Here is a 25,866-nt window from a genome sequence, read left to right on the forward strand (position 1 = left end):
CACTGAGCCAAACTGGTTAGGGCTATTTTGGGACTTTTATATCTAGGTCTCATCACAACCCTAAATGTTAGTCTGTCAGCAATACTCAGTTCACAGACAGGACAACTCATCCCCAGAGAGGAAAGGGGGTCCCTCAACCAGTGGAAATGGCACAACTGGCTATTTTGCCTCAGGGTAGGATTTCTGGTACTAGCCTCTGGCACTCACTGGTCACTCAGTAAATGCATAATGACTGGTTCAGGGAGGGTTTATAGGAAAGCTCATGGAAGCTTCGGGGCCCAGGATTTGCATAGACTGTTCCAAGGCCCTACCAATGTGTTCTTATGGTCTCATTTACAGGAGGGTATGTAAAATGCAGTTGGTTGCTACCACTGTCTTTTTCCAATTCCTTTCCCCCTGTTGCACTTCTCTTTACCTTGGTGGTGATGGAGTAGTCAGGCATTTATGGGACCTAGCTGGGGGGAATGGGATTTGAGGATACACTGAGGTTGAGGTTTGTGGGTTATCTGGTGGGGTTCATAGACACTTCCAGGTAGACTTAAATGACCTACCTAGTTTCACGGTGTAGGAATGGCTTCCAGGAATGCTCCTATCATCCAGGGTGCTAGCTGCCTAGATGCATGCCACCGTCAATTGTGGCATGAACTGTTCAATAAGTGTCTCACTCCAGAAGCACTTGTACAAGGGAATTGAGTGAATAATTAAAAGGAATGGGCCAAGCCCTAGCCGGTTTGACTCAGTGGATAGAGCTTCTGCCTGTGGACCGAAGGGTCCCGGGTTCGATTCTGGTCAAGGGCACGTACCTCAGTTGCAGGCTCCTCTCCTGCCTGGGCCCTGGTCAATGTATTTCTCTCACATGGATATTCTCTCTGTCTTTCCCTCTCTCTTCCACTCTCTAAAAATCAATGGAAAAATATCCTTGGGTAAGGATTAAAAAAAAAAAAGGAATGAGCCAGAAGCCAGTCTGTGGAAACCTTTTCCAGAATTTCCAGCTAACAGATGAGTTAAACTTCATGAAAGTTTTCACGAATTTCCTGCAAATTTAGATAACGTCACCAATACTGACTTGTGAAGCTGAAACTTAAAAAAAAAAAAAATTCTGCCCTACCGGGTTTTGCTCAGTGGATAGAGCATCCGCCTGCAGACTGAAGGGCCTTGGGTTTGATTCTGGTCAAGGGCACATGCCCGGGTTGCTGGCTTGATCCCCAGTAGGGGGCGTGCAGGAGGCAATTCTCTCTCATTGATGTTTCTATCTCGCCCTCTCCCTTCCTCTCTGAAATCAATAAAAATATTAAAAAAAAATCCTAATGACTAAAAAAAGTTCCATCAAATATGCTTGAGGAAGGAAAATGTACTTTTCTCTCTGGAGGTCAGGATATTGTGAAATAAGTATAGGAAGCCAAAAAAGTAGGAAACATATCACAGAGGTGTGTCAGGCAGTAAATTAATAAAAACATTACGCTAGCATCTTTTGGGATTTAGCAATGTTTGCGGTATTTGTCGGCTTAAAAAAAAAAAAAAGGATTGTAGAGAGAGGAAGGGGAAGGGAGAGAGGAAGAGAAAGAGAGACTCGTGTGAGATAGAAACATCATCGTTGCCTCCCCTCCGTTCCCGACCGGGGCCACCTTTCCGTGTACGGGATCAGGCTCCAACCACCTGAGCCCTATCAGCCAGGGCAGCTCTTTTAAATATGTAATTTGCTATTATTTCATGCTCGAAGTAAGTGTTCACGATCGTACACATTTTGTGTTTGTGATTTTTGTATTCCTTGAAGAACAAGCCCCTCCCCTGCTCCCTCACCGCATTCTATAAGCCGTACCCGCCCGATGATGCCTCATTGGCTTAAAACAGGTGTTCTCAAGCTGTGTGGTCCCCGGGCGGCGGCTGGACTTCTTAGAGCCGGTTTCTTTAGTGGCAAAATGGGGATTACAATAGCGCCTACCCTGCAGGGTTGCTAACTTTAAATAAGCCAAGGCCTACTAAGTACTTAGTGCAGGCTTGGGACGCCCCGAGCGATGACAAATCTCAACAGCCTTTTTTATGCTAAGAGCACTTCCGCAGCTTTCAGACTACCGCCAACACCTCCCCTTGCGCATGCGCGTCCGACTCCCCCCCGCGCCAGCCGGGGTCCTCGGCTCCCCGGCCTTTTATCCCAGTGGGCGCGGCCTACTCTATCGCAGGGGGTGATGGGCGGGGTCAAGGGACTACTTCCGGGATTTCCCTCTCAAAAATAACAGAAACCTCTTTGTATGACCGGCAGTAAGGATTAGCCAATGGAGATCGGACAGGAGACCCACAACCCCACCCATTTTGAGCCTCTCTTCCGAGTTGGCCAATTGCAAGCTTTGGGGGCGGGTTCTTCTCTGGGGCGGGACAGAGTGACGGGCGTCTGTGTGACGAATGGGGACTTGGTTGTGAGGGAGCCAGAGCCAATCACAAGTGAAAAAGCCTGACCCTGGGGCGGGGCTGGGGCTTCGGCGGTTGAACCGCTCGCGCGGAGGGGTGGCGGTGGAGAAGGTGAGAGGCGCAGAGAGCGGCGGGTGCGCGGGCCGGGTTGGCGATCCTGGGGGGAGGGGGTGCGCTCGGGGAGAGTGGGCTGCGGCAGGCCGCGGACCCCGCCGTCGGGGAGTCGGGAGGGGGGGTGCCCTTGAACACGGGTGGGCGCTTTAATGAGGGCTCTGAGGCCGAGGGCAGATTGTGAGTCGGGGGATGTTTTCTGTTTCGCAGGAGGATCTTTGTTGGGGAAAGTGTGTAAGGCAGGAGACAGCAGGTGGTAAAATATAGACGTGCCCTGTAATAACTAGCCTTGCGATCTCATGGCGGTTTTAAGGCAGAGGGTTATTGTAGCGCAGCGTGGAGGGGCGGGGGCCCTGCGATGAGTTACAGGCTTTGATTTGGGGGGGGGGGCATATGCAGAAGCAATAGTGAGAAGAGGGAGCGAGGCCTCCAGAGGAGGGTGTGCTTTAATGAGGTGGAAGGCTCGGCCTTTACTGAGGACTGAGCATGTGCAAGGTACCCATCGAGTGTGTCATGTGAATTAACTCCTTAAACTTTTTTTTTTTTCTTTTTGCCTTAGGAGAAACTTGCTGTTTTTATTTATTTTTGTTTTTTCCCCTCCATTTTTAAAATTAAGATATTATATGTGTGCATATCTTACCATCCCCCCACCCCCCCATCCCACTCCCATACATGCCCTCCTTAAACTTTCTAACAGCCCTATTGTGGTTAAGGCTGTGGCCTTGGGTTGCTTGGGTTTGAATCCTGGCTTTGCCACTGGCCCTGCCCTGGAACAATAAGGGTGACTTGGGCGAGTGTTTTAACCCGTTGTGCCTCAGCTCCATCATGGGTAGAGACAGAATCACCAATGATGAGAGAGAACCACCGATTGGCTGCCTCCCACATGCCCCTCTTCTCTGACTGTTCCTGGCCTCACGCAGTCTTTGGGCTTCAGATAGTCTTTATGGTGATACTTCCAGCTGGCTGTCCGCGGTGAAATCCAGAGACCCAATGGCCGACTCTTTAATACTTGCAAGTCCAGTCTGACAAGCAGACCTGAAAAACTTGTCCCAAACCAAACTCATGGTTTCCCCCCTTCAACCTCCAACCCCAGTTTATGGCATTTCCATTTTCCCAGGAACTCGGGACACAAACCTGGGAATTTCCCGTCACTCCTCCTTTTTCTCAAAGCACCCATATATGCCTAAGCCCTCACCTGTTCCTACTTGGTCTGTTGCAGTGAACTTCCTGGGATCCCTGCCTCTGCCCTTGACCCCACGTTCAGGGTGGGTCTGGTTAAAACCAGCCGGTTCAGGTTGCTCCCCTGTTCAGATCCTCGAGTCTCCCACCTCTCCAAGGAGTCCTTGCCAAGCCCACAAGGCCCCACCGGGTCCAGCTCCCCTCCTCCCTGCCCTCAGCTCCTCCCACTCCCTCTTGCTCACCCTGCTTCAGCCACCCTGGCCTCCTCATGGTCCCTCAACCATGGCGACTACCGTCCCACCTGGAGAATGTGCTTGCTGTCCCCTCGGGATCGTGTTCTCCCCAGATGTCCAGCTGGATGGCTTCTCCCTCACCTTCTCCAGGTCTTTTCAAATGTCGCCAGGCCCTCGCTGACCAGCCAGGCCAAAACCGCTTCTGTCACTCCCTGGCCCTTCCCCACTTGGTTTGAGTTTTCTTTATAACATCACCACCTGACATATGTTAGTTGTTTTTTTGTTTTTTTTTTATCCACTGGGATTCTTTATTTTTAGTTATTTATTTATTCCCTTTTTAAAATGGAATTTATCGAGTTGGCATTGGTTAATAAAATTCTATAGGTTTCAGATGGACAGTTCTATAATACAGCATCTGTATATTGTATTGTGTAGTCAGCACTCAAAGTCAAGTCTCCATCACCATTTATATCCCTTTTACCCTCTTCTACCTCTCCCACCCCCTTTCCCTCTGGTAATCACCATACTATTGTCTGTGAGGGTTTTCTTTTCTTAATCCCTTCACCTTTTTCACCCAGCCCCTGTACCCGCTCCCCTCTGACAGCTGTCAGTTTGTTCTCTGTATCTATGAGTCTGTTCCTATTTTGTTTATTTTGTTCATTAGATCCCACATATAAGTGAAATCATATGGTACTCGTCTTTCTCTGATTGATTTATTTCACTTAGCAGAATACTCTCCAGGTCCATCCATGCAGTCATAAAGGGTAGGATTTCTTTCTTTTTATGGCTGAGTAGTATTCCATTGTGTAAATGGACCATGTTTTTTTTTAATCATTTATTTTTTTTTAAAATTTAATATATTTTTATTTATTTCAGAAAGGAAGGGAGAGGGAGAGAGATAGAAACATCAATGATGAGAGAGAATCAGTGGTGGGCTGCCTCCTGCACGCCCCCTACTGGGAATCAAGCCCGCAACTTGGGCCTATGCCCTGACTGGGAATTGAACCGTGAAGTCCTGGTTCATAGGTCGATGCTCAGCCACTGAGCAACACCGGCCAGGCTATACACTCATCTATTTTTAAAAAATATATATTTTTATGGATTTCAGAGAGGAAGGGAGAGGGAGAGAGAGAGACAGAATCACCAATGATGAGAGAGAACCACCGATTGGCTGCCTCCCACATGCCCCACACTGGCACCCGGGCACGTACCCTGACCAGAATCGAGCCACGACCTCCTGGTTCACAGGTCGACACTCAACCTCTGAGCCACGCATTCTGGGCTCCACTCATCTATTTTTGGATGCTTGGGCTGCTTCCAAATCTTGGCTATAATAAATATCACTGCAATGAATAAAATGAAATACCTAGGAGTAAATTTAATCAAGGTGCGTATATTCTTTTGAATCACTGCTTCGGGTTTCTTCGGATATAGTCCCAGAAGTAGAATTGCTGGGTCATAAGGCAGTTCCATTTTTGATTTTTTGAGGTAACTCCGTACTGCTTTCCACAGTGGCTGTACCAGTCTGCATTCCCACCAAATAGGAGGGCTCCCTTTTCTCTGCATCCTCACCAGCACTTGTTTGTTGATTTAATGATAGCTATTCTGACAGGTGGGAAGTGATATCTCACTGTGGTTTTAATTTGCATTTCTCTGATGATTAATGACACTGTCCTCTTTGGAGAAGTGTCTATTCAGGTCCTTTGTCCATTTCTTAATTGGATTGTTTGTTTGTTTTTGAGTTTTTTTTCTTTTGTTTCCCTTGCCTTAGGAGATATATCAGAAAAAATATTGCTATGAGAAATGTCTGAGATTTTACTGTCTGTGTTTTCTTCTAGGAGTTTTATGGCTTTAGGTCTCACATTTAAGTCTTTAGTCCATTTTGAGTTTATTCTTGTATATGGTGTAAGAAAGTGGTCTAGTTTATTGCACATATCTGTCCAATTTCCCAAACACCATTTATTGAGTAGACTACCTTTTCCCCATTGTATATTCTTGCATCTTTTGTCAAATATTAATTGACCATAAAGGCATGGGTTGATTTTTGGGCTCTCTATTCTGTCCCATTGATCTATATGTCTGTTGTTGTTTTTTTAATTGATTGCAGAGAGGAAGGGAGAGGGAGAGAGAGAGAAACATCAATGATGAGAGAGAATCATTGATTGGCTGGGGATTGAGCTCACAACCTGGGCATGTGCCCTTGACTGGAAAGGAACACGGGACCCTTCAGTCCGCAGGCTGATGCTCTTATCCACTGAGCCAAACTGGCTAGGACTGTATGTGTTTTTATGCCAGTACCATGTTGTTTTGATTACTGTGGCCTTATAATATAGTTTGATATCAGGTAGTGTGAGTCCTCCAACTTTGTTCTTCTTTCTCAAGATTGCTGTGTCTCTTCTGGGTCTTTGCGTTCCATATAAATTTTTGGAATATTTGTTCTAGTTCTATGAAATATGCCATTGGTATCCTGACAGGAATTGTGTTGAATTGATAGATTCCTTCAGGTAGTATGGCCGTTTTCATGGTGTTCATTCTTCCTATCCATGAACATGGTATCTGTTTCCACTTACTTGTATCTTTAATTTCTTTCTTCAGTGTCTTATTATTTTCCGAGTACAGATCTTTTATATCCTTGGTTACGTTTATTCCTAGGTGTTTTATTTTATTTCTTGATGCAGTTGTAAATGGGATTGTTTTCTTAGTTTTCTTTTCTGATAGTTCATTACTGGTGTATAAAAATTCACTGATTTCTGGATATTTATTTTGTTATCCTGCTACCTGCTAGATTCATTTATCAGTTCTATAGTGTTTTGATGGAATCTTTAGAATTGTCTGTATACAGTATCATGTCATCTGCAAATAATGACAGTTTTACTTCTTCCTTTCCAATTTGGATGCCTTTTATTTCTTCTTGTCTGACTGCTGTGTGTGGGCCAGAGTGGGGTTCTGGGGTGTCCACACCAAGCACAACATTCAAGTGTTGATGTTGAGGGTTGGCAAGAGAGAACCCTTGAAGGCTTGGCTGGGATGCAGGGTCTAGAAGCTGAGGAGGGGAAGACTTGGGACTGGAACAAAACCAGCCACCAGCATGGGCCACTGGTCACAGAGCACGGATGGAGGATGCAGGTAGAAGCATAGGGTCAGCGTGGGGGCTAGGGGGAAGGAGAAGGGAGGGAGGGGCTCTGGGCCCAGGGAATCCCAGAATGGGGTGGGGTATGTTCAGGGTGGGCGGGGTCTAGGGCAGGGGTGGCTAGGAGGGAGGAGGGACAGGTCCAGCACTGCACGGCACCCACTTTGTGGTCCAGGGGATGAGTGATACGTTGAAATGTGTTGTGGGGACCTCTGAACTGCCCAGAGGGTGAAAGCACAATTGCAAGAGTGAATTTTCCGGGGAAAGAGGTCTCCAGGTTTTAGGAGCCGCTCCAAGACCAGAGACCCCTCTGCCAATAAAGTCAAGAGCTTGCTTGGGTCTAGGGACAGGTGCCTGTCAGGACGTGTGGGGCTGAGACAGTTGTCATTGGGCCTTTGAGAAAGGGGGTCTGTCGATGAGAGTCTGGAAGCAATGTTCTGGGAGCCCCTGAAATTAATTGCAAAAGTGATGGGCCTGTTCATTTATCTGGGGGGGGGGGGGGGGGGGTGGAGTACGTGGAGCCGGTGTTCTGAGATCTCATTAGATTCCAGGACTGTAAAAAGTTAAAAATCACTAACCTAGAGTTTCAGGCTCAGCTCTTTCTCCCTCACAATATGACGTCTCCCGATATCAGAAAGTGTGAGGACTAAAGGAGGTGATGGGAGAGAAGATCAGTCATGGGGGTCTGCATGAGTGGGGTGAGGACAGCCCTGGGTGGCTCTGTCTTTGGAGCAGCTTTGGGACTCTGGACAGGGCCCTTTTCCTCGCTGAGCCTCAGTTTCCCTATCTGTACCCTGGGGAGGGAATGCACTTGCCTTGTCTCTGTAGTCCCTTTCAAGCTCAGAAACAACAAAGCAATAATGACGATGATGACGATGCCCGTTTGTATTGAGTGTTTGCTGTGTGTCAGGCATGGCTCAGTTTCTCCAAGGATTTTAACGTGATTCATTCATTTCAGCCTTCACCAGTCTGGGCACTGTTACCCCGCCTAGTTGTCCTGCATGACCGTCATCTGGCGCGTTCACCCCTGCTCTCGTCACTTACCCTCTCCCTCCCTCAGGTTGCCCTCCTCGCTGTTCTTAGAACAAACTAGGAACTACTCACCTTGGGGCCTTTACTTGGCTATTCCCTCGGCTGGGACACTCTTCCCCGGTATTCACCTGTCTCCTCCCTCCCTCCAGGCCCTGCTCAGAGGGGCCTTCCCTGGCCACCTTAGCCAAAGAGCAACCCCACCCCCCAGCATTCGCTTTCCTCACTACCTGACCTTTTTTTACCTCTGACTGTTGCCACCCTCCCTGACAGTAGGGCCATCATCTGATCCCTGGATCCCCAGCACCCAGGGTGGTGCCTGCTTTAAGGATAAGGAATCTGGCTCCAGGGGAGGCTAAGTAACTTGCTCATGTCCCTCCACGTGGCTCAACCTGGATGTGAACCCAGGCAGCCAGGGCTGCCGTTGTGAGCCAGCCCCGAGGGCCCAGGCTGAGGCGGAGGCCTGGCTCTCTCTTCCAGCTCCGCGGGGAGCCAATGTGAGGAGTAGCTACGGCTAAGAGAAGGTGCTTATGCTCACAACAGACTGATTCATAAAGTCAAGTTTTAATTCAATGAGAACGACTTAGTGTTTCACTGATAATATATAGCGCTGGCTGTTCTCTCTACGGGGACCTCTCTCCCTGGGGAGTCACGTGGCCGCTCCCTGCCCTCCAGTTCTCTGCGCAAATGTCAGCCTCACACAGAGGCCTGCCCTCACCCCTGTTTGAAATCTCTGCCCCGCCCGACCTCAGTACTCTCCGTCCCCTTTCCAGCTGGATTTTTCTCTGCAAATGTTTGCTGAATGAATGAGTGAATAATAAAATTAGCATAAGGATTCATAAATAATCAATAGTATTAATCATGATTCTCTTGTTGGAAATCATATATTCTATCAGCCAGCATGTTTTGGGCATAGTAATATGCAGGGCATATTACTATGTGCTTTTATGCGTATTATCCAATTTAATCCTCATGTCAACTCTATGAGGTTGGTGCCGTCTTATACCCATTTTCCAGATGAGGAAATGGAGGCAGCGTCTCCTGCCTAAGGTGCCACAGCTGGTAAATGGTAGAACCAGGAAATGAACGCTGACCTTCCAGCTCCTGAGCCTGGGCTCTCAGCCGCTCTGGGTCTCTGTCTCATTCCCTTCTCCAGTGACACTGGCCATGGACCAGCCGGCCGGCCTGCAGGTGGACTACGTCTTCCGGGGTGTGGAGCATGCCGTGCGGGTGGTGGTGTCGGGACAGGTGCTGGAGCTGGAGGTGGAGGACCGGATGACGGCCGACCAGTGGCGGGGCGAGTTCGATGCCGGCTGTGAGTGTGCCTGCCTGGGGTGGGCTCGCCTGTTCTTCCCCGGGATCAGCTTCTCCTAGAAGATGAGGCCAACTGGGGTCCTGCCCACCTGCCCCTTGTACCTGACCAGAAGCTCTAAGGTGGGTGGGGGGTGTAGGTCTCATCCCTCAGGCCGGAGGCACTGGAGTCCGGGAAAGTCAGAAAGCTGGGATGCATTGCCCTGGGATGGGGCAAGTGTCAGACCTCAGGAAGGACTTTTCTCCCCACCCAGTCATCGAAGATCTGACTCACAAGACAGGGAACTTCAAACAGTTCAGCATCTTCTGTAACATGCTGGAGTCGGCCCTTACCCAGGTAGGGACCAGGCTGGGGGCTGGGGAGGTCTCCGTCCCCTGGATTCCTGGGGGTAGAAGCCCATCTGATGAATGCAAGACCTTCTCTCTCCTCTTTCATTGGAGGGACAGGGCTATGGCTTTCTCTTCTTTCCCAGATGTAAGTGGCTTATTTTGATTCTAATGAGAATTATTCTCATGTAGAATATTCAGGTCACAGAGAAATGTAAAGAAGAAAGAAAAAAATCACTCCTAACGCTCCTGGTAATATTTTGGTGAAGATCTGGTCATTTCTTCATTTCTTTATTCATTTGTGAATCTGTGTGTGTGTGTTGATGTGTGCATTTACATATCTATGATTACACAGGGTGGGGCAAAAGTATGTTTACAGTTGTGAGTATGCAAAACACAGAGTTTATTCTTGTATTATTATCTACTAATTATTGTATTATTTTTCATATGAACAACTGTAAATCTACTTTTTTAAAATATATTTTTTATTGATTTTTTTACAGAGAGGAAGGGAGAGGGATAGAGAGTTAGAAACATCGATGAGAGAGAAACATCAATCAGCTGCCTCCTGCACACCCCCCACTGGGGATGTGCCCAGCAACCAAGGTACATGCCCTTGACTGGAATCGAACCTGGGACCCTTCAGTCCGCAGGCCGACGCTCTATCTACTGAGCCAAACCGGTCAGGGCTATAAATCTACTTTTGTCCTGTATATAGTTAATACTTTTGCCCTGCATATAGTTAATCCTCATCCAAGGATATTTTTTCATTGATTTTTAGGGAGGGTGGGAGAGAGGGAAAGAGAGAGAAACATCGATGTGAGAGAAACACATTTATTGGTTGCATCTTGCATGAACCCCGAGCAGGGCCCGGGCCAGGGAGGAGCCTGCAACTGAGGTACATGCCCTTGACCGGAATTGAACCCGGGACTCTTTGGTCCTCAGGCCGATGCTCTATCCACTGAGCCAAACCAGCTAGGGCTAGTTGACATATTTCCCAAGGTATTCTGTAACCTGCTTTTGAAAGATTCAGCAATATTTCATAAAAATTCGTTACATTAGTGAATAGAGCTAATCATTCATTTCATTGAACTGTCGTTGGCATGGGGACACAACAGTGAACAAAGAGACAAAGTCCCTGTCTTCATGAAGCTGACATTCTAGTGGGAGAGAGACAGATGAAAAAAATATATGTCAAGAAGTTAAAAGCCGAAACCGGTGTGGCTCAGTGGATAGAGCGTCAGCCTGCGGACTCAAGGGTCCCGGGTTCGATTCCGGTCAAGGGCATGTGCCTTGGTTGTGGGCACATCCCCGGTGGGAGGTGTGCAGGAGGCAGCTGATCGATGTTTCTCTCTCATCGATGTTTCTCTCTCATCGATGTTTCTCTCTCATCGATGTTTCTAACTCTCTATCCTTCACCCTTCCTCTCTGTAAAAAATCAATAAAATATATTTTCAAAAAAAAAAGAAGTTAAAAGTAGTACTAGGATAGAAAGCGCTGGTTGAAACTTAGAGCGACAAGGAATGCTACTTAGGTGTCATTTTAAAACTGCTAACCGGAAGCTGGCGGGTCTCCTCTGTGTTCCGTGTTCAGTATATGGAGAAAGATCTGCCTCACCTAGATAGGAGGTTCGAAAGGGAGCCCTTTCGTAGTTTTTTCAGATAATCGAGCATGTTTTTCTTAGCTAACACATTAACACTGGACAGGTGGTGCTTTCTTTTCTTCTTTTAAAAAAATCTTTATTGTTGAAAGTATCACATATGTTCCCCCCCCCCCCCCGCCCCGTTTACCTCTTCTAGCCCGCCCCAAACCCCCACCCCAGGCCTTCACCACCCCATCATCTGTGTCCATGGGTTATGCACATATGCATACAAGTTCTTTGGTTGATCTCCTCGCACTCACCCTCCCTCCCCACCAGGTGATAGTTCCTTTAAGGTTGGTTGCATTGTGGAATCTGAAACCATAGCAATGAACTTTTTGTATTCTGTTACCCTGAAATCTACTGGTGTATTTTGCATTTTGCCTGGCCCTATTATTACCCATTTTGTAACTTCACTTACTGGTCATTTGGGAATACTGGTTCACTGAGTTGTGTAGCTCTTCCAAATGTTGTCCCATGTCATTATACAACACCAGGAAGTCCCATTTGTTAATGTCCTCACTGATCTCACCAGGAAAGTCTTGCAACATCCTGAGGCTGTGCAGCGCACGGTGGCAGATAGAAGGTTTCCCAAATTCCCATTTTCGCTTTGACATTTGAGTTTTATCATTGGCAACAAACACTGTCAGCTGTTTTTCTGGACGAGACAGCCTCACTCTGTTCATTTTTGAGAAAATGCCTGCCAGACACCCAAGGCTGAATAACCCTGGTTTTGTCTGTCAGTGGTTCTTCCAAGTAAAAATAGCGTTTTGTGAAAAAGTGGCCAACTTAGCTCAAAACTCGATGGCACAGTGCTTTCCTGAGACAGCTGTCACACAGAGGAGTACAAAGCTGTGCACGTAAGGGATGAGATGCAATAGAATTAATAAATTTCACAGCGTCATCAAGAATATTCCCAGGTTTCATTTCCTGTGTTTTATCTGTCTGTCTGCTTATTTCGCCTCCCTGGTCCCCCACTGAGACGGCATGGCATGTAGTGACTACTGGAACATTTGATGCCACTGGCTGAATTTCCGCTAATGGTCGCCAGCATATTTACCCACCATTACTTTTGCACCATTAGTGTAACACACACAGCACAAGGGCAAAATGATCTTAACATTATAATGCAAATTGTGTTGACCTCTTGGACTCCCTGGAAGGGTCTCAGGGATCCCCAGCGGTTGGCGGGCAGTACTTGGACAGCCACAGTCCCAAGCTGTCCCCCATGGTTGAGCATTTAGTTCTTCCTAGTTTCTCCCTCTGACGATGTCCTTGTGCCAGCACCTTGGACAGGGCCACCGTGTGCCTCGGGAGCAGCCTAGGAAAGCCCAGATAGCTCCCAGAACAGGTCAGGGCGTGGACCAGTGAGTGGGTTGGGTGATGTGGGTATGGCCATGTTGAGTCTTGTGGTAGCTCCTCCCACCTTCTCCCAACAGAGCAGCGAATCAGTCACCCTTGACCTGTTGACCTACACAGATCTGGAGTCCCTGCGGAACCGCAAGATGGGGGGCCGCCCAGGTCCCTCAGCCTCGAGGTCGGCCCAGCTCAACTCCAAGCGCTACCTGATTCTCATTTACTCCGTGGAGTTTGACAGGTGGGACCAAGGACTGGCTTTAGGTCCAGGCCGGCTTTAGGTGGGCAGATGGGAGAGGATGTGGTTGGACCTCAGGAACCCTGGTGCCCAGGGTAGGCAGGGATGTTGCTTTGAGCTTGCCTTTGGAATCTTCATTTTTGAGGTTTGTGTCATTTAGTATTGTGTCTGGCTACAAGCACCAGTGCCTTAAACAAACAATAGTTATCACTTAACAAGATGTCTAGACAGGTGGTCGAAATCAACAATTTCATTAGAGACTTGAGCTCCTTATGGTTTTTTGTTTGTTTTCTTGTGTCATCCTTAAAGCGTTGGCATTTTTTTTTTTTTTTAAATCCTCACCTGAGGATATTTTTTCCATTGATATTTTTAGAGTGAGTGGAAGGGAAGGAGGAGAGGGAGAGAAACATTGATGTGAGAGAGCTACATCAATTGGTTGCCTCCTGTACTCACCCCAGACCTGGGCTGGGGATGGAACCTGCAATCAAGGAACGCGTCCTTGACCGGGAATCAAACCCGTGACCCTTTGGTCCAAGGGCAGACTCTAACCACTGAACCAAACCGGCCAGGGCAACACGTTGGCATTTTGATTTCGTCTGTATCTCTTCATGGTCACAAAGGGGCTGCTGGAGCTTCAGGCATCGCAAACGTATCCAAGCAAGAGGAAGGGGAACAGGGCCGTGCTTGCTAAATGCATCTACTGTTTTATCAGGAAAACCAAGTGTTTCCAGAAGACTCCCAACAGACTTCCTATAATATTTGGCCAGTAATGGTCATATGACCTTTCCTGTAGTAGTTGGCCCTAAGTGGTCACATGAAAGGGATGCTGGGAAAACGAGTGGCTATCTGTCTTTATAGCGGAGGCTATGGAGAGAAGGGAGAAGGGAGTTGGGAATGGCAGTTGGGTAGCTGGCACAGTGTCTGCTCCGGTAATTAATAGCTCCTGGATTTTGCCGTGGGAAGTTCTCAATCTTCTATGAGTAGCGTTTGGTGGGGCAGCTCATCAAGGTGCCCTACCTTTCTCCAGCCAGGGGGACCCAGGCCAGGGTCCCGGAGTCTCTTGCTATGGAATCTCAGTTCGGATTGTGCTTGGCTGCAAGTGCCATGACCCAGTGGTTCCACAGCTGCTATATAAGAGGGTCTTGGGGGGAGGGGGAGCTGACTGGTGCAAAGGGGGCAGGGAGGGGCTGGAAGCTGTGCTTGGAACTTCAGCCTCTGGGAAGGTGAAGTTGTTGGAATTGTGTGTTTTTGTACCCCAAGGCTCTCAGGGTCTGGTAGACACCCTCGGGATTCTGAGACGCCACGGTTCTAATCCTCAGGATTCACTACCCGCTGCCCCTCCCGTACCAGGGCAAGCCGGACCCCGTGTTCCTTCAGGGCATCATCCGCTCACTGAAGGAGGAGCTGGGCCGCCTTCGAGGGCTGGACGGCCAGGACCCTCGGGACACCCGGGATGCTGAGATCTGGCACCTGCGGGAGCAGTGAGTCTGGGACGGGTGGGCCGTTGGGGCTGTGGGCGGGGCCACATCCCATCATGCACTGCGGGGCCCTGTGCGCAGCACTGTTAGGAGGAAGGCGGTCCATCATTCACCAAATATTTATTCTGAGCTCTCCTGGCCGCCTTGTGCTGGATGGTGCTGGGTGACGAGACAATCTTGGCCCTGCCCTCCTGGGACTCCAGGCCCGTGGGGGAGACAGATCTGTGAAGACGTAGTGTGGGCAGGGTGGGGGATCCCAGAAAGGGGACCTGACCCGGCCTGGTCAGGAGTGGTATTCCAGGCAGAGGGAACAGCATGTGCAAAGAGGGTGGGAGGAAGTGCTCTGTTCAGTGCCTCTTGTGTGCTGGCCCCTTCCCTGTCCCTCGTGAGTGACCACCACAGGGGCCGATGGATGTTGATACATAAGCACCGAGTGCATCATTGCGAAGGGAGAGGAGTTAGGAAAGGGAGCCTGTGCTATGGAAGGAACCTGATAGGGTGTTGGGGTGGGTCAGAGAAGGGGCTGGGGAAGAGCCGTTCTGGGCAGAAGGAACAGCATGTGCAAAGGCCTTGTGTTAGGTGGGAATGTGGTGAGAACAGGGGACTGAAAGAGTGAAGTGAGCAAAGGCTTTGGACATATTGAGGCCCCACACATTGGGCGGGGTGGGGGTGGGGCTAACAGAAATAATAGTAATACCAGTATCGAATGTTGTTGAGCATTTAACAGGGTACTAGGGACCCTGCTCAGTGCTTTATGATTCGGTCCTCACAAAGGAGGCATTGCTGTCATCCCTGTTTTACAGGGAGGAGACTGAGGTACAAGAGGTGAGAGAACTTGCCCCGGTCACAGTGATTAACATGGCCAGCCTAGATCTTGAGTCCAGGCAGCCAGCATCAAGTCCCTGTGGGTTCCCCAGCCCCTGTGCACTTTTTTTTTGTGTGTGTGTGTTTGTTTTTTGGTAATCCTCACCTGAGGACATATTTTCTTCCCTTGATTTTCAGAGAGAGTGGAAGGGAGGGGGAGAGACAGAGAGAAACATTCTTGTGAAAGAGACGCATCCACTGGTTGCCTCCCAAACGTGTCCCCACGAACCTGGTATATGCCCTTGATCGGAATAATGCCCTTGACCAGAATAATGCCCTTGACCGGAATAATGCCCTTGACTGGAATTGAACCCTCAACCCTTCAGTTCCAAGGCCTATGGTCTAACCACTGAGCAAAACCGGCGAGGGCGCCACTGTTCACTCTTGGCAGTTACTAGCCCAGGACTGAGTCCTCAGTGCCGACAGGGAGGACCAGGCCTCTCCCTCCCCGGGTGTGAGAGCTCAGGGGGCTGCAGAGCCCTGTGGGTCCTCCAGGGGGAGCGCAGGCGGGCAGTGCAGTGCTCCAAGCAGGAGGAGCTTTTACCTTCAGTTCTGCAGGAGCTGCCCCCAGGCCTGGTGTGTGTCTGCGTGCGTGTTTCTCACTCAGGCTGGCCACAAGGTGGCGCCCTCTGCACCAAGATCCATAGCTTGACAGTGGCTGCTGCTTTCCAATTTGGAGTTAGGGAGTTTGGGAAGACTCCAAGATTTATTCGTTCATTCATCCAATATTTAACGAGTTCACACTGTGTGTCAGACACATCACCCAGCACTAGTAATGTTTTTGGGCCCTTAATCCGTGCCAGACCTGGTCTAAGCACTCTTCCTAGATTCCTACAACGTTATAGGTACTTTATTATTATTGTCCCACTTCACAGAGTGAAGTGAAACTGCCCAAGGCCACCCAGCTTGTAATTAGTGTAACAGAGTTGGATGTAGGCAGCCTGGTCACAGAGCCCGGGTTCCTTCCCACTGGCCAGACGGCGGTGACTGTCCTCATGGGGGGAGGATCCAGACAGAAAACAGATGATCCCACTGATAAACACCAGGAGGAAGCCAGGAAGGAAATGTACGGAGAGCCAGGAGAGCAGAGAGCAGGGACACGACCTAGCCTGGCTGGGGCGGCGGCCTCCCTGGGAGGTGATGTTTGAAGGATGAGTGGAGTCCTTCCACCTGGAGAAGGAGGAGAGTTCTGGGGGAGAGGAGGGGGGGAGGTGGGGGAGCTATATTTGCTAAGAGAAGCTTGGCTGGAGCACCCGGAAGGGGAAGGTGGGAGGAGTGGGGGCAGGGATAGCTGCTGGAAGGGGCTGAATGGGAAACTCCTTGGAGGGTTTGGGGGAGCCACAGATTTTGAAAAACACTTTATTAGGAAACATTCCAAGCACACACAGAAGTAGGCAGTAGTATAATGCGCATGTACTTGTGCCCCGGCCTCAGTGGTCACGACATTTTGCTCATCTTTGTTTGGTCTATGTTCCCCGCTCTCCCCTGAGAAAAAAATTCCTCCGTAAACAGTTCAATATGTTTCTTTAACATACAGGACATTTAAAATAAAAGCAGAAGCATTGTCTCACAAATGTCTTTCATAATTGGCTTGTGTGAATTAATATCCAAATATAGGCACACATTGCAATTGTTGATGTGTTTCTTAAATCTTTTAATTTATTAGTCCCCCCTTTTTCATGTGACATATTAATGGAAGAAGCCAGGGTAGTTGTCCTGGTACAGTCTGGATTTTGTTGATTTTATCTCCACAGTTAATGTACTGCTCTGTTTTTCACATTTCTGGTGACGTGGTTATCAAACCTGTCAGCTAATCAGATTGAGGTTTTTGAAAGACACCTTGGTGCTGCGTACCTGCCTCTTGTCAGGGATGCTGGGACTGATGAGTTCTGATGATGAGAGCTGGGTTCCTCTCCTATGAAGTTCCCATCAGCCCAGCATCTCTTGGTGGTCTTCTTTTCTTTTCTTTTTTTTTTTTTAATATGTTTTATTGATTTTACAGAGAGGAAGGAAGAGGGACAGAGAGTTAGAAACTTAAATGTGAGAGAGAATCATTGATCAGCTGCCTCCTGCACGCCCCCTACTGGGATCGAGCCTGCAACCAAGATACATGCCCCTGATCAGAATCGAACCCAGGACCCTTCAGTCCACAAGCCTACGCTCTAGGTGAGGGCCTCTTGGTGGTTTTCATTTGCATTTCCCTAGCTGCCCAGGAGGTGGAGCACTTTTTCCTGTTTAGTAGCCACTTGGGTTTCTTCTAGTGTGAGTTGCCTGTTCACCCATCGTGTCTGGTTTTCTCCTGGTCCTCTGTTTCTCACTGCTTTCCAGGAGTTCTGACTATAGTCTGCACGTAGTCCTTTGTTAATTGTGTATGTTTCAGAAATTCTCCTTCCCCAGGCCTTTTCACTGACTTAATAATGTCTTCTGATAAACAGGGGTTCTTCATTTTTATGTAGACTCATTTATAAATTTTTCTTCCCAGCTAGTGATTTTTATGTCTTGTCTTAAAACCCTTTTCTCCCAGTGTCATGAAGACGTTCTATATCATCATCTGTGATTCTTGTGTTTTGCTTTTCACATTCATGTCCCCCTGGAATTGATGTTTGGTGAGGTGGAGGGCCTTTCTCAGTGCCGTGTATTGAAAAGTGACCTTTCCCTACTGCTCAGCCACTGTCACCTTTCTCACAGGTCGTGTTTATACATAGGTGAGGTTCTGTGCTCTGCAGGCCATTGGTTTATTTGTCTGTCCTAGTTCTAGTACCATCTAGTAGTCTGTCCCAGCTACCCAATTATAATTACTGTAACTTTACAGTTAGTCTGATATGGGCAGAGCAAGTTTTTCCCTTTTGTTTTTCATTTTCAAGATATTTTTGTTGTTAATCGTCACCTGAGTATATTTTCCCCCCATTGATTTTTATGTTTATTTATTTATTTTCTTTTTTTTTTTTTTTTTTTTAAATTTCTTTATTGATTAAGGTGTCACATATTTGTCCTCATCCCCCCATTCCCATCCCACACCCCTCCCCACGGATGCCCCAACCCCCTGTTGAACTTAGCCATTGGTTAGGCTCATATGCATGCACACAAGTCCTTTGGTTGATCTCTTCCCCCACCCCCACCCTCCCCTACCCTCCCTCTGAGGCCCGATAGTCTGATCGATGCCTCCTTGTTTCTGGTCCTGTTCTTGTTCATCAGTCTATGTTGTTCATCATTTCCCCTAGATGAGCGAGATCATGTGTCACTAGAGATATACTTATAGGAACTGAATGTGAGACGAGCAATAATAGTTATGCTGACAGGCAAATGAATCAGTCTGTAGTGAGTTTCTTTCTGGACCAACAGTTCTTTTGAGACCCAATTTCAATGTCCACCAGTTCCTTATGTGTACATGTCAGCACTGACCCCTCAGCTCTGGATGGTGGACAAATGGTGGTAATGCATGTCCGACTCCCTCTGGTTTGGTCTCGGCCGGACCTAGGGGCACGGCTTCACCCGGACTCAGGGGCATGTGGCCTCACCCAGACCCAGGGGGCACGTGGCCTCACCTGGACCCAGGTGCGCGCGGCCTCACCCGGACCCGGGACCCAGCCTCACCCGGATCCAGGGGCACATGGCCTCACCCGGACCCGGGATCCAGCTTCACCCGGACCCAGGGGCGCCCCCATTGATTTTTAGAGAGAGTGGAAGGAAGGGCGGTGGGAAGGGGGGAGAAATATCCATGTGAGAGAGACACACCGATTGGTTGCCTCCCACACTTGCCCTGACTGGGGCCAGGGATCAAACCTGCAACCCAGGTACATGCCCTTAACTGGAATCGAACCTGAGACCCTTTGTTTCACAGGCCAATGCCCTAACCACTGAACACACTGTCCAGGGCTCCATATATTTTTGGCAATTTGCATTTCCATATAAATTTCCGAATCAATAGGTTTTTCAGTACAAGCACAAAAAACTTGTTGGAAATCTGATTGGTATTGCACTGAATCAGTAGAACTGTTTAGGGAGAGAGCTGAGATCTTTATAAATACTGTAGTGTGTATTCCAATCTATAAACAGTTTATCTCTCTGTTTGTCTCATTTAATGTCTCAATAATGTTGTTCCATCACACTTTAGATGCCCTTGTTAATGGTTTCTTTACTTTAAATGTAAGTCATATTGCTTTTTGTATAATTGATATTTATATATTAGTAACTTCAGTCAAATGTCTTATTTATCTAGATTCTTTTTGGTTTTCAATGTTTACAAATGAGCTTTGCTAATTCCCTCTCAATCCTTATCTTTTGTTTCTATTTCTTGCCTCTTGGCACTGGCAAGGACCTGCAGTACGCCGAGAAGTAGAGATACTAGCAGGTGGCATCCTTGTCTTGGTCTTGATTGCAAAGGGGAAATTCAGTATTTTGCCCCAAATATAGGCACCTCTCTATATATTTCAGATCTTTAATTGGTTTTGATCTTCAGGCCAGGTGGTAACCATTGAGTTAATATATAGTTTTAGCAGCTATTGACAATCAGTGGCTAGATGGACTTTTCATTAGGGGTTTTACAGGGCAGTGATCTGATTCTCTAATACTTTTGTTCGCTGGGATTCATCAATAAAGAAAAGCATTCTCTCATCAACTACTTCGTTCCCCTGATATACATCTCCTATGGGAAAGGCATGATTAATGCTTGATTTTTATTTTTTTTTACTTTATTTAACTTTTGTCACTAGAATTAGTTGGTTCCCTTACATCCGCCATGGAGACCAATGAGTTTTTTCTATTCTTATGAACGCTTGACTTTAAACCGAATTGATGCCATGTTGGTTTCTTATGGCTTTCTGACAAGTGACCATAAACTTTGTGGTTTGAGACAACAGGAATCTATTCCGCTACAGTTTGGAGACCAGAGGTCTGAAGTCACTTTCATTGGGATGAGATGAAGGTGTTGATGGGCAGTGCTCTGCAGGAGAACCCAGTTCTAGCCTCTTCCAGCTGGCGGCTGCCATCATCCTTGAGCTTGTAACCACTTGATGCCAATCAATCTCTGCCTGTGTAGTGGCATTGCCTTCTCCTCTTCTGTGTCTAGTCTCCCTCTGCTTCTCTAAGGATACTTGTTGGTTATATTTAGGCCCACTTTATAATCTCATGTTAAGGTCCTTGATTTTTTTTTTTTAATCCTCACACAAGGACATGCTTAGAGAGAAGAGAGAGAGAGAGAGAGAGAGAGAGAGAGAGAGAGAGAGAAACATCAATTGGTTGCCTTCCGTGTGCTTCCCGACTGGGGCTTGAACACAAAACCCAGGCACGTGCCCTGACTGGAATGGAACTGGCAACCTTTCGGTGCACAGGACGATGCTGCAACCAGCTGAGGCACTCTGGCCGGGCAAGGTCTTTGATTTCATTGGAGAGAGACCGATTGGTTGCCTAGGACACATCATAAGGTGACATTCATAGGTCCTGGGGGTCTGGGCATGAGTATATTTTGGGAGGCTGTTTTCTGGCATGTCAAGATGTCCTGGACTTTCTTGTGCTTTTCCAGCCTCAGAACTGGTGTAAGTAATTTTCCCAAGGAGCTGTGGTTTCTTTTAGTGGGAAACTGTTTTTAGAGATCACAGTCTGGTTATTAGGGGTGCTAATTGCCATTGGGTTGACATTACTTTTAGGCCTTTTACATTTTTAGAAAGAGAAAAATGGGTTCGCATTAACCTCTTTGATTTGTATGTCTTTTCTCATACTGAAAGTCTTAGTTTCTAGTTACAGTAACATAATTATTTATTTTCTTTATCCTAATGACACCAATATAACTACTAAGAAGAGGAGCACTGAATGAAGTTTAAGGTTTCTTTGCAGTTCTTTGTGTCCTTAGGCTACTTCCTACTTGCTAAAATAAAGCATGTGTGTGTGCTTTGTCACTTGACATAATTCTCCAATATGCCACTAACTTTGATATACAGTTAGGTCTGTTTGAGCCAGTTTCTTTTAAAAATTTTAGTGATTGCTTTTATTAAAATTTATTTCCATAAAATATTTTCATAGTTCCAAATTCAAAACTAACAAGGAGGGGACATTCAGAGGGTCCAGCTTTCATCCCTGTTGCCACCTCTGTTCCTCCCTTTTTAAAGTTTGTGATTTATCCGTATATATTTTTGAAAATATGAACATTATACTTTATAATATCCCTTTTTCATTTACACAGAGAGACATACGAAACATTTTTTTTTCCTGTACTGTTTCTAAAATTATATCCTGAAAGGATCTAGAGATCTTCCTGTTCCTTCTTAGGGGTGTGTGGTACACATTTTAGTGGATGTACCATAGAAATTCATCTAGTTCCTGTTGATGTACATTTTGGTTATTTCCACTCTTTTGATATTACAAAAAGTGCTGCAAGTAGTAGGCTGTGTGTACATCTTTTTCTCAGAGGATTTTGAGCGCTGTAGTGCCTGATTGTATTTTAGAAAGACTCCTCTGGTGAGGAAGCAGTGAGACCCAGCTAAGGGGCCAGAGACAGGCTGGGACCTCAGGGTTAGGCTTGGAGGGTATGGAGAAAGATCACTGCTATATTTTGGAATAAGAACTCAACACAGCTGTGTCCTCCGGTGGGAGGGATGGGGTAGTGTGGCCAAGTCCTTGTCACGTGGGGTAACTGGAGGCGGAGAGGTGATGGCACCATGGGGACAGCTGGGAGGGGTGGGTTTCCATTTGTGGGGCAGGTGAAATGGTGGTGCGTGTCCGTGGAGGAATGGGGATGAAGGGAGCGTGTCTCTCGGCTCCCCCCCACCCCAGCTCTTCTCCCTCTATCCCCTCCACCCAGGGTGTCGCGCCTAGCTTCTGAGAAGCGAGAGCTGGAGGCCCAGCTGGGCCGATCGCGCGAGGAGGCGCTGGCCGGGCGGGCGGCGCGCCAGGAGGCCGAGTCGCTGCGCGGGCTGGTGCGCAGCCTGGAGCTGGAGCTGCGGCAAGAGCGCGGGCTCGGGCACCGCGGGTCCGGCCGCCGCAGCCAGGACTGCCGCCGCCTGGCCAAGGAGGTGAGGGAGCGCTGCGGCTGGCGGGGCGGCCGGGGGCGCAGACCTGGGCCTCGGACCGGACCTCTGCGCTCCTGTCCACTCCTGGCAGCTCGAGGAGGTGAAGGCGTCTGAGCGGAGCCTGCGCGTCCGGCTGAAGACGCTGAACAGCGAGCTGGCCGCGTACCGGAGGGGGTGAGGGCGGGGCGGGGCCCGGGGGCGGGGCCTTGGGCGGAGCCGGGGGGGCCTCTGGGCGGGGCCTGCGGGGTCGGGGTTGGATGGAGGGTTGGGAGGGGCCGACTGGATTGCACGTGGCACACGGGACTCCAATAGTTGGCCAAGGTGAGTGGGGTCTGGAGAGATGGGCAGGGCTTGAGGCGGCATTCTGGAGGTTGGGCTGCTCGAAGGGACCAGGGAAAGGGGCGCGGCCTGAGGGTGGGACGTGGCCCTGCAGGTGGGAATCTGGGTGACTTCTGCAGGTTTCTATTGGGGGTGGGTGGTAGGTAATTAGTGAGGGACACCAGGGAGCTGTGGGAGACCTCAGGAAGAAGGGGCAGGTGAAGGGGGCCGCCAGGCTGTGGGAAGTGACACATGGTGTGTTTTGGAAGGGGTAGTGGGGCTCCGAGCGGGGCAGAGCCCGGGAGAAGGTTTGGGGAGGTCGTATACATAGGCGAGGGCACGAATGTCTAGAAATGGGTGGACCTGAAGGTTCGCAGGTGGGGAAGTCGGAAAGAGGCCTGGGATAGGAGCGGTCGTGGCCGGTGGGAAGCTGACAACGGGGTCCTGTGCTCCCAGGAGACGGGCTTCGCCAGTGGTGCCGCACCCAGCCCGGGAGGACCGGGCTTCGTCGTCCAGGGAGCGGTCCACTTCGCGTGGCCGCGGCGCCGCCCGCTCTTCCTCCCGGGAGAGTGGCCGCGGGGGCCGGGGTCGAGGCCGCCCTGCCCGTACCTCGCCCTCGCCCTCAGGTCTGTGCCAGCCCTGCCCTGCCCGTGGGAGGAGGTGGAATGGACTGGAGGGGTGGAGGCATGATCCCGTGACCCCAGCCTCTTCTCTCCACACCTCCCCACCCCATCCTAGGCGGTCGCTTGCCCCGTTTTGACCCCACAGCCTTTGTGAAAGCCAAGGAGAAGAAGCTGCGAGAGATCAAGATGAAGTTAGCATCCATTTCCTCCTCACCCGCCCCTATCTCTGCCCCTTCACCTGCTCCTCTGGTCTGTCCCCATCTCCCATCTGCCTCCGTCACCTGTCACCTGCTCCATCTCTCCCTTTGCCTCAAGTGACCTCAGGCGTCCCCTGCTCTGGCTGTGACCCGCAGGGGCGCAGCGACGCCCTCCCCCGCATTGGTTGGGCGCACAGGCGGGCTTCTGCTTGCCATTCCCCAGGCAGCAGCAGCAGCAGCGGCAGCGGCACCGACTGGGCAGCGGAGGAAGCGGGGACGGGCCGTCCATCTCTTGGGCTCGCCAGACTCGTCCCCCTGCTGCCGTGACGGGCCGAGGGGACGCGGCTAACCGCTCCCGAAACCGCAGCTCCTCGGGTAACCAGGTGGAGGCCGCCAGGCCGGCAGGCGGGCTGGGCGGGCGGACTGGGGAGTGCTGGAGGCTCACCGTCTCCGTCTCCCTCTAGTGGACAGCTTCCGCAGCCGCTGCTCGTCCGCCAGCTCCTGCAGCGAGTTCGAGGATTTCTCGGGATCCCTCTCTAGAGGGTAACACTTGAGCGGGAGGGGTGGAAGGGGGGGTGGGGGCGGGGGGAGGGAAGGACCGCCTTCGTACAGGTGGCTGGGGAGACTGGGAACAGCCTTGCTGGGAAAATGAGCGATGGAGCCTTTAAACCGAGGGGAGGTTAAGGTGGGAGATGCCAAAGATCCCTCCCATTGGTCCCCATTCCTCCCTCTAGTATTCGCAGCCAGCGTGGGAAGCGGCCCAGCTCCACAACCTTGAGTGGGTCCAATACGGTGAGTGTCTCTCCTCAGGCCTCGGAGCAGGGAGGGCAGCATGAAACCACCAGAAGCCCGTGCTCCCTTCTCCCCGCGTCCAGTATGGGGATCGGGTTGCAGAGGCGCCTGGGAAGGGCTTCTGGACACCGTGTTTTGCGACCACTGCATTGGAGGGAGGAGGGGGCGGCGTAGGGGCAGAGGACACTGGTCAAGAGCACCAGCTCTGGCCACAAATGGCCTCCTAAGACCTGTGTGACTCCAAGATAGATTCTCAGTCTCTGTTCCTGTTTCTTTTTTAAAAATATATTTTTATTGGCCCTAGCTGGTTTGGCTCAGTGGATAGAGCGTCGGCCGGACTGAAGGGTCCCGGGTTCAATTCCGGTCAAGGGCATGTACCTTGGTTGTGGGCACATCCCCAGTGGGGGGTGTGCAGGAGGCAGCTGATCGATGTTTCTCTCTCATCGATGTTTCTAACTCTCTATCCCTCTCCCTTCCTCTCTGTAAAAAAAATCAATAAAATATATATTAAAAATATATATATTTTATTGATTTCAGAGAGGAAGGGAGAGGGAGAGAGAGAGAGAGAAAACATCAATGATGAGAGCTAATCAGTGATCAGCTGCCTCCTGCACGCTCCCTACTGGGGATCCCGACTGAAACCTGGGTATGTGCCCTGACCAGAATCCAGTGGTGACCTCCTGGTTCATAGGTCCAAACTCAACCACCCAGCCACACCAGCCGGGCCTCAGTTTCTTTATCAGTTAAACGGGGATGGTAATAGTATTCACTTTAGAGGATTTTGGTGAAGATAGAAAGTTATAGGTGCCTAATACGTGTCAGCTCTTATTTTTCCTGAGGTCCTTAGGTGCAGAATTTCTGGTGGGACTTGGAGGGCAGGAGTAGAGGGAGAATACCTGACTCCTTTCCTGTCTCCCCAGTTGCAGAAGTTCACTCCCATGGAACGCGGCCGCCGTCCGAAGCATCTGGCCAATTCTGGGGGCTGGGTCCCCATCAAAGGTGAGCCTGGGACTCCACATCTCCCCCTCACCTGCCCCAGAGCCTGCTGGGGTGGTACTGAGGGCATTTATTGGGCCCCAGAGCTCCCTGTGGCTTCAGGCCCCTCACAGTCCCCCAAACCCACGTCTGTTCTCACAGAGTACAGCTCTGACTACCAGGCAACCGACATAGCAGAAATAGACGCCCGTTTGAAGGCCTTGCAGGAATACATGAACAGACTGGACACAAGGTCATGACCTTGAGAAGGAGCACTGCCCCTCCATCCCTTGCCCACCAATGGATTGGATGGGGGCGGGGCTGCTGTGCCCTTCCAGCCCCGCCCAGGCCCCGCCCCTCCTCTCCTGGTGCTCTTGGGGTCTCAGGTGTGTGAGGCCCCCTACTCCTCTCACTCTCCCAGGCATTGCATGCTGGGAGGGAGGGTCTGTGTATTTTGTAAATAAACATATTTACCCTTGGGATCCCTAAGCTTATGACTGAAGGGTAAGGGTGAAGCGGGGAGATATCAGGATTGGGGGGACCTGTGTGCATTTCTGGGCATGTCTGTGACTGAGAGGCAGATTGGGGTTCAGGCTCAGGAAAAATCTTGCACTCTAAAGCAGTGAAAGTTGGGGGACCTGCGGGGTGGTGGTGAG

General features: G+C 49.7%; 1 protein-coding gene across 1 annotated transcript; it reads left to right on the forward strand.

Moving 5' to 3' along the window:
- The first annotated feature begins 6,636 nt into the window (after positions 1-6,636).
- Positions 6,637-25,692, forward strand: CCDC61 (coiled-coil domain containing 61). Its single transcript, XM_054710931.1, has 14 exons — positions 6,637-7,055; positions 9,245-9,403; positions 9,654-9,736; positions 12,805-12,962; positions 14,279-14,440; positions 22,098-22,308; positions 22,397-22,479; positions 23,080-23,249; positions 23,362-23,437; positions 23,667-23,818; positions 23,908-23,986; positions 24,178-24,235; positions 25,156-25,234; positions 25,373-25,692. The coding sequence occupies exons 1-14, from the start codon at positions 7,043-7,045 to the stop codon at positions 25,468-25,470; spliced, it is 1,581 nt and encodes a 526-aa protein (XP_054566906.1). The 5' UTR covers positions 6,637-7,042; the 3' UTR covers positions 25,471-25,692.
- The last annotated feature ends 174 nt before the right edge of the window (positions 25,693-25,866 follow it).

This window comes from Eptesicus fuscus, chromosome 21 (assembly GCF_027574615.1).
Source record: "Eptesicus fuscus isolate TK198812 chromosome 21, DD_ASM_mEF_20220401, whole genome shotgun sequence".
Lineage (NCBI taxonomy): Eukaryota > Metazoa > Chordata > Mammalia > Chiroptera > Vespertilionidae > Eptesicus > Eptesicus fuscus.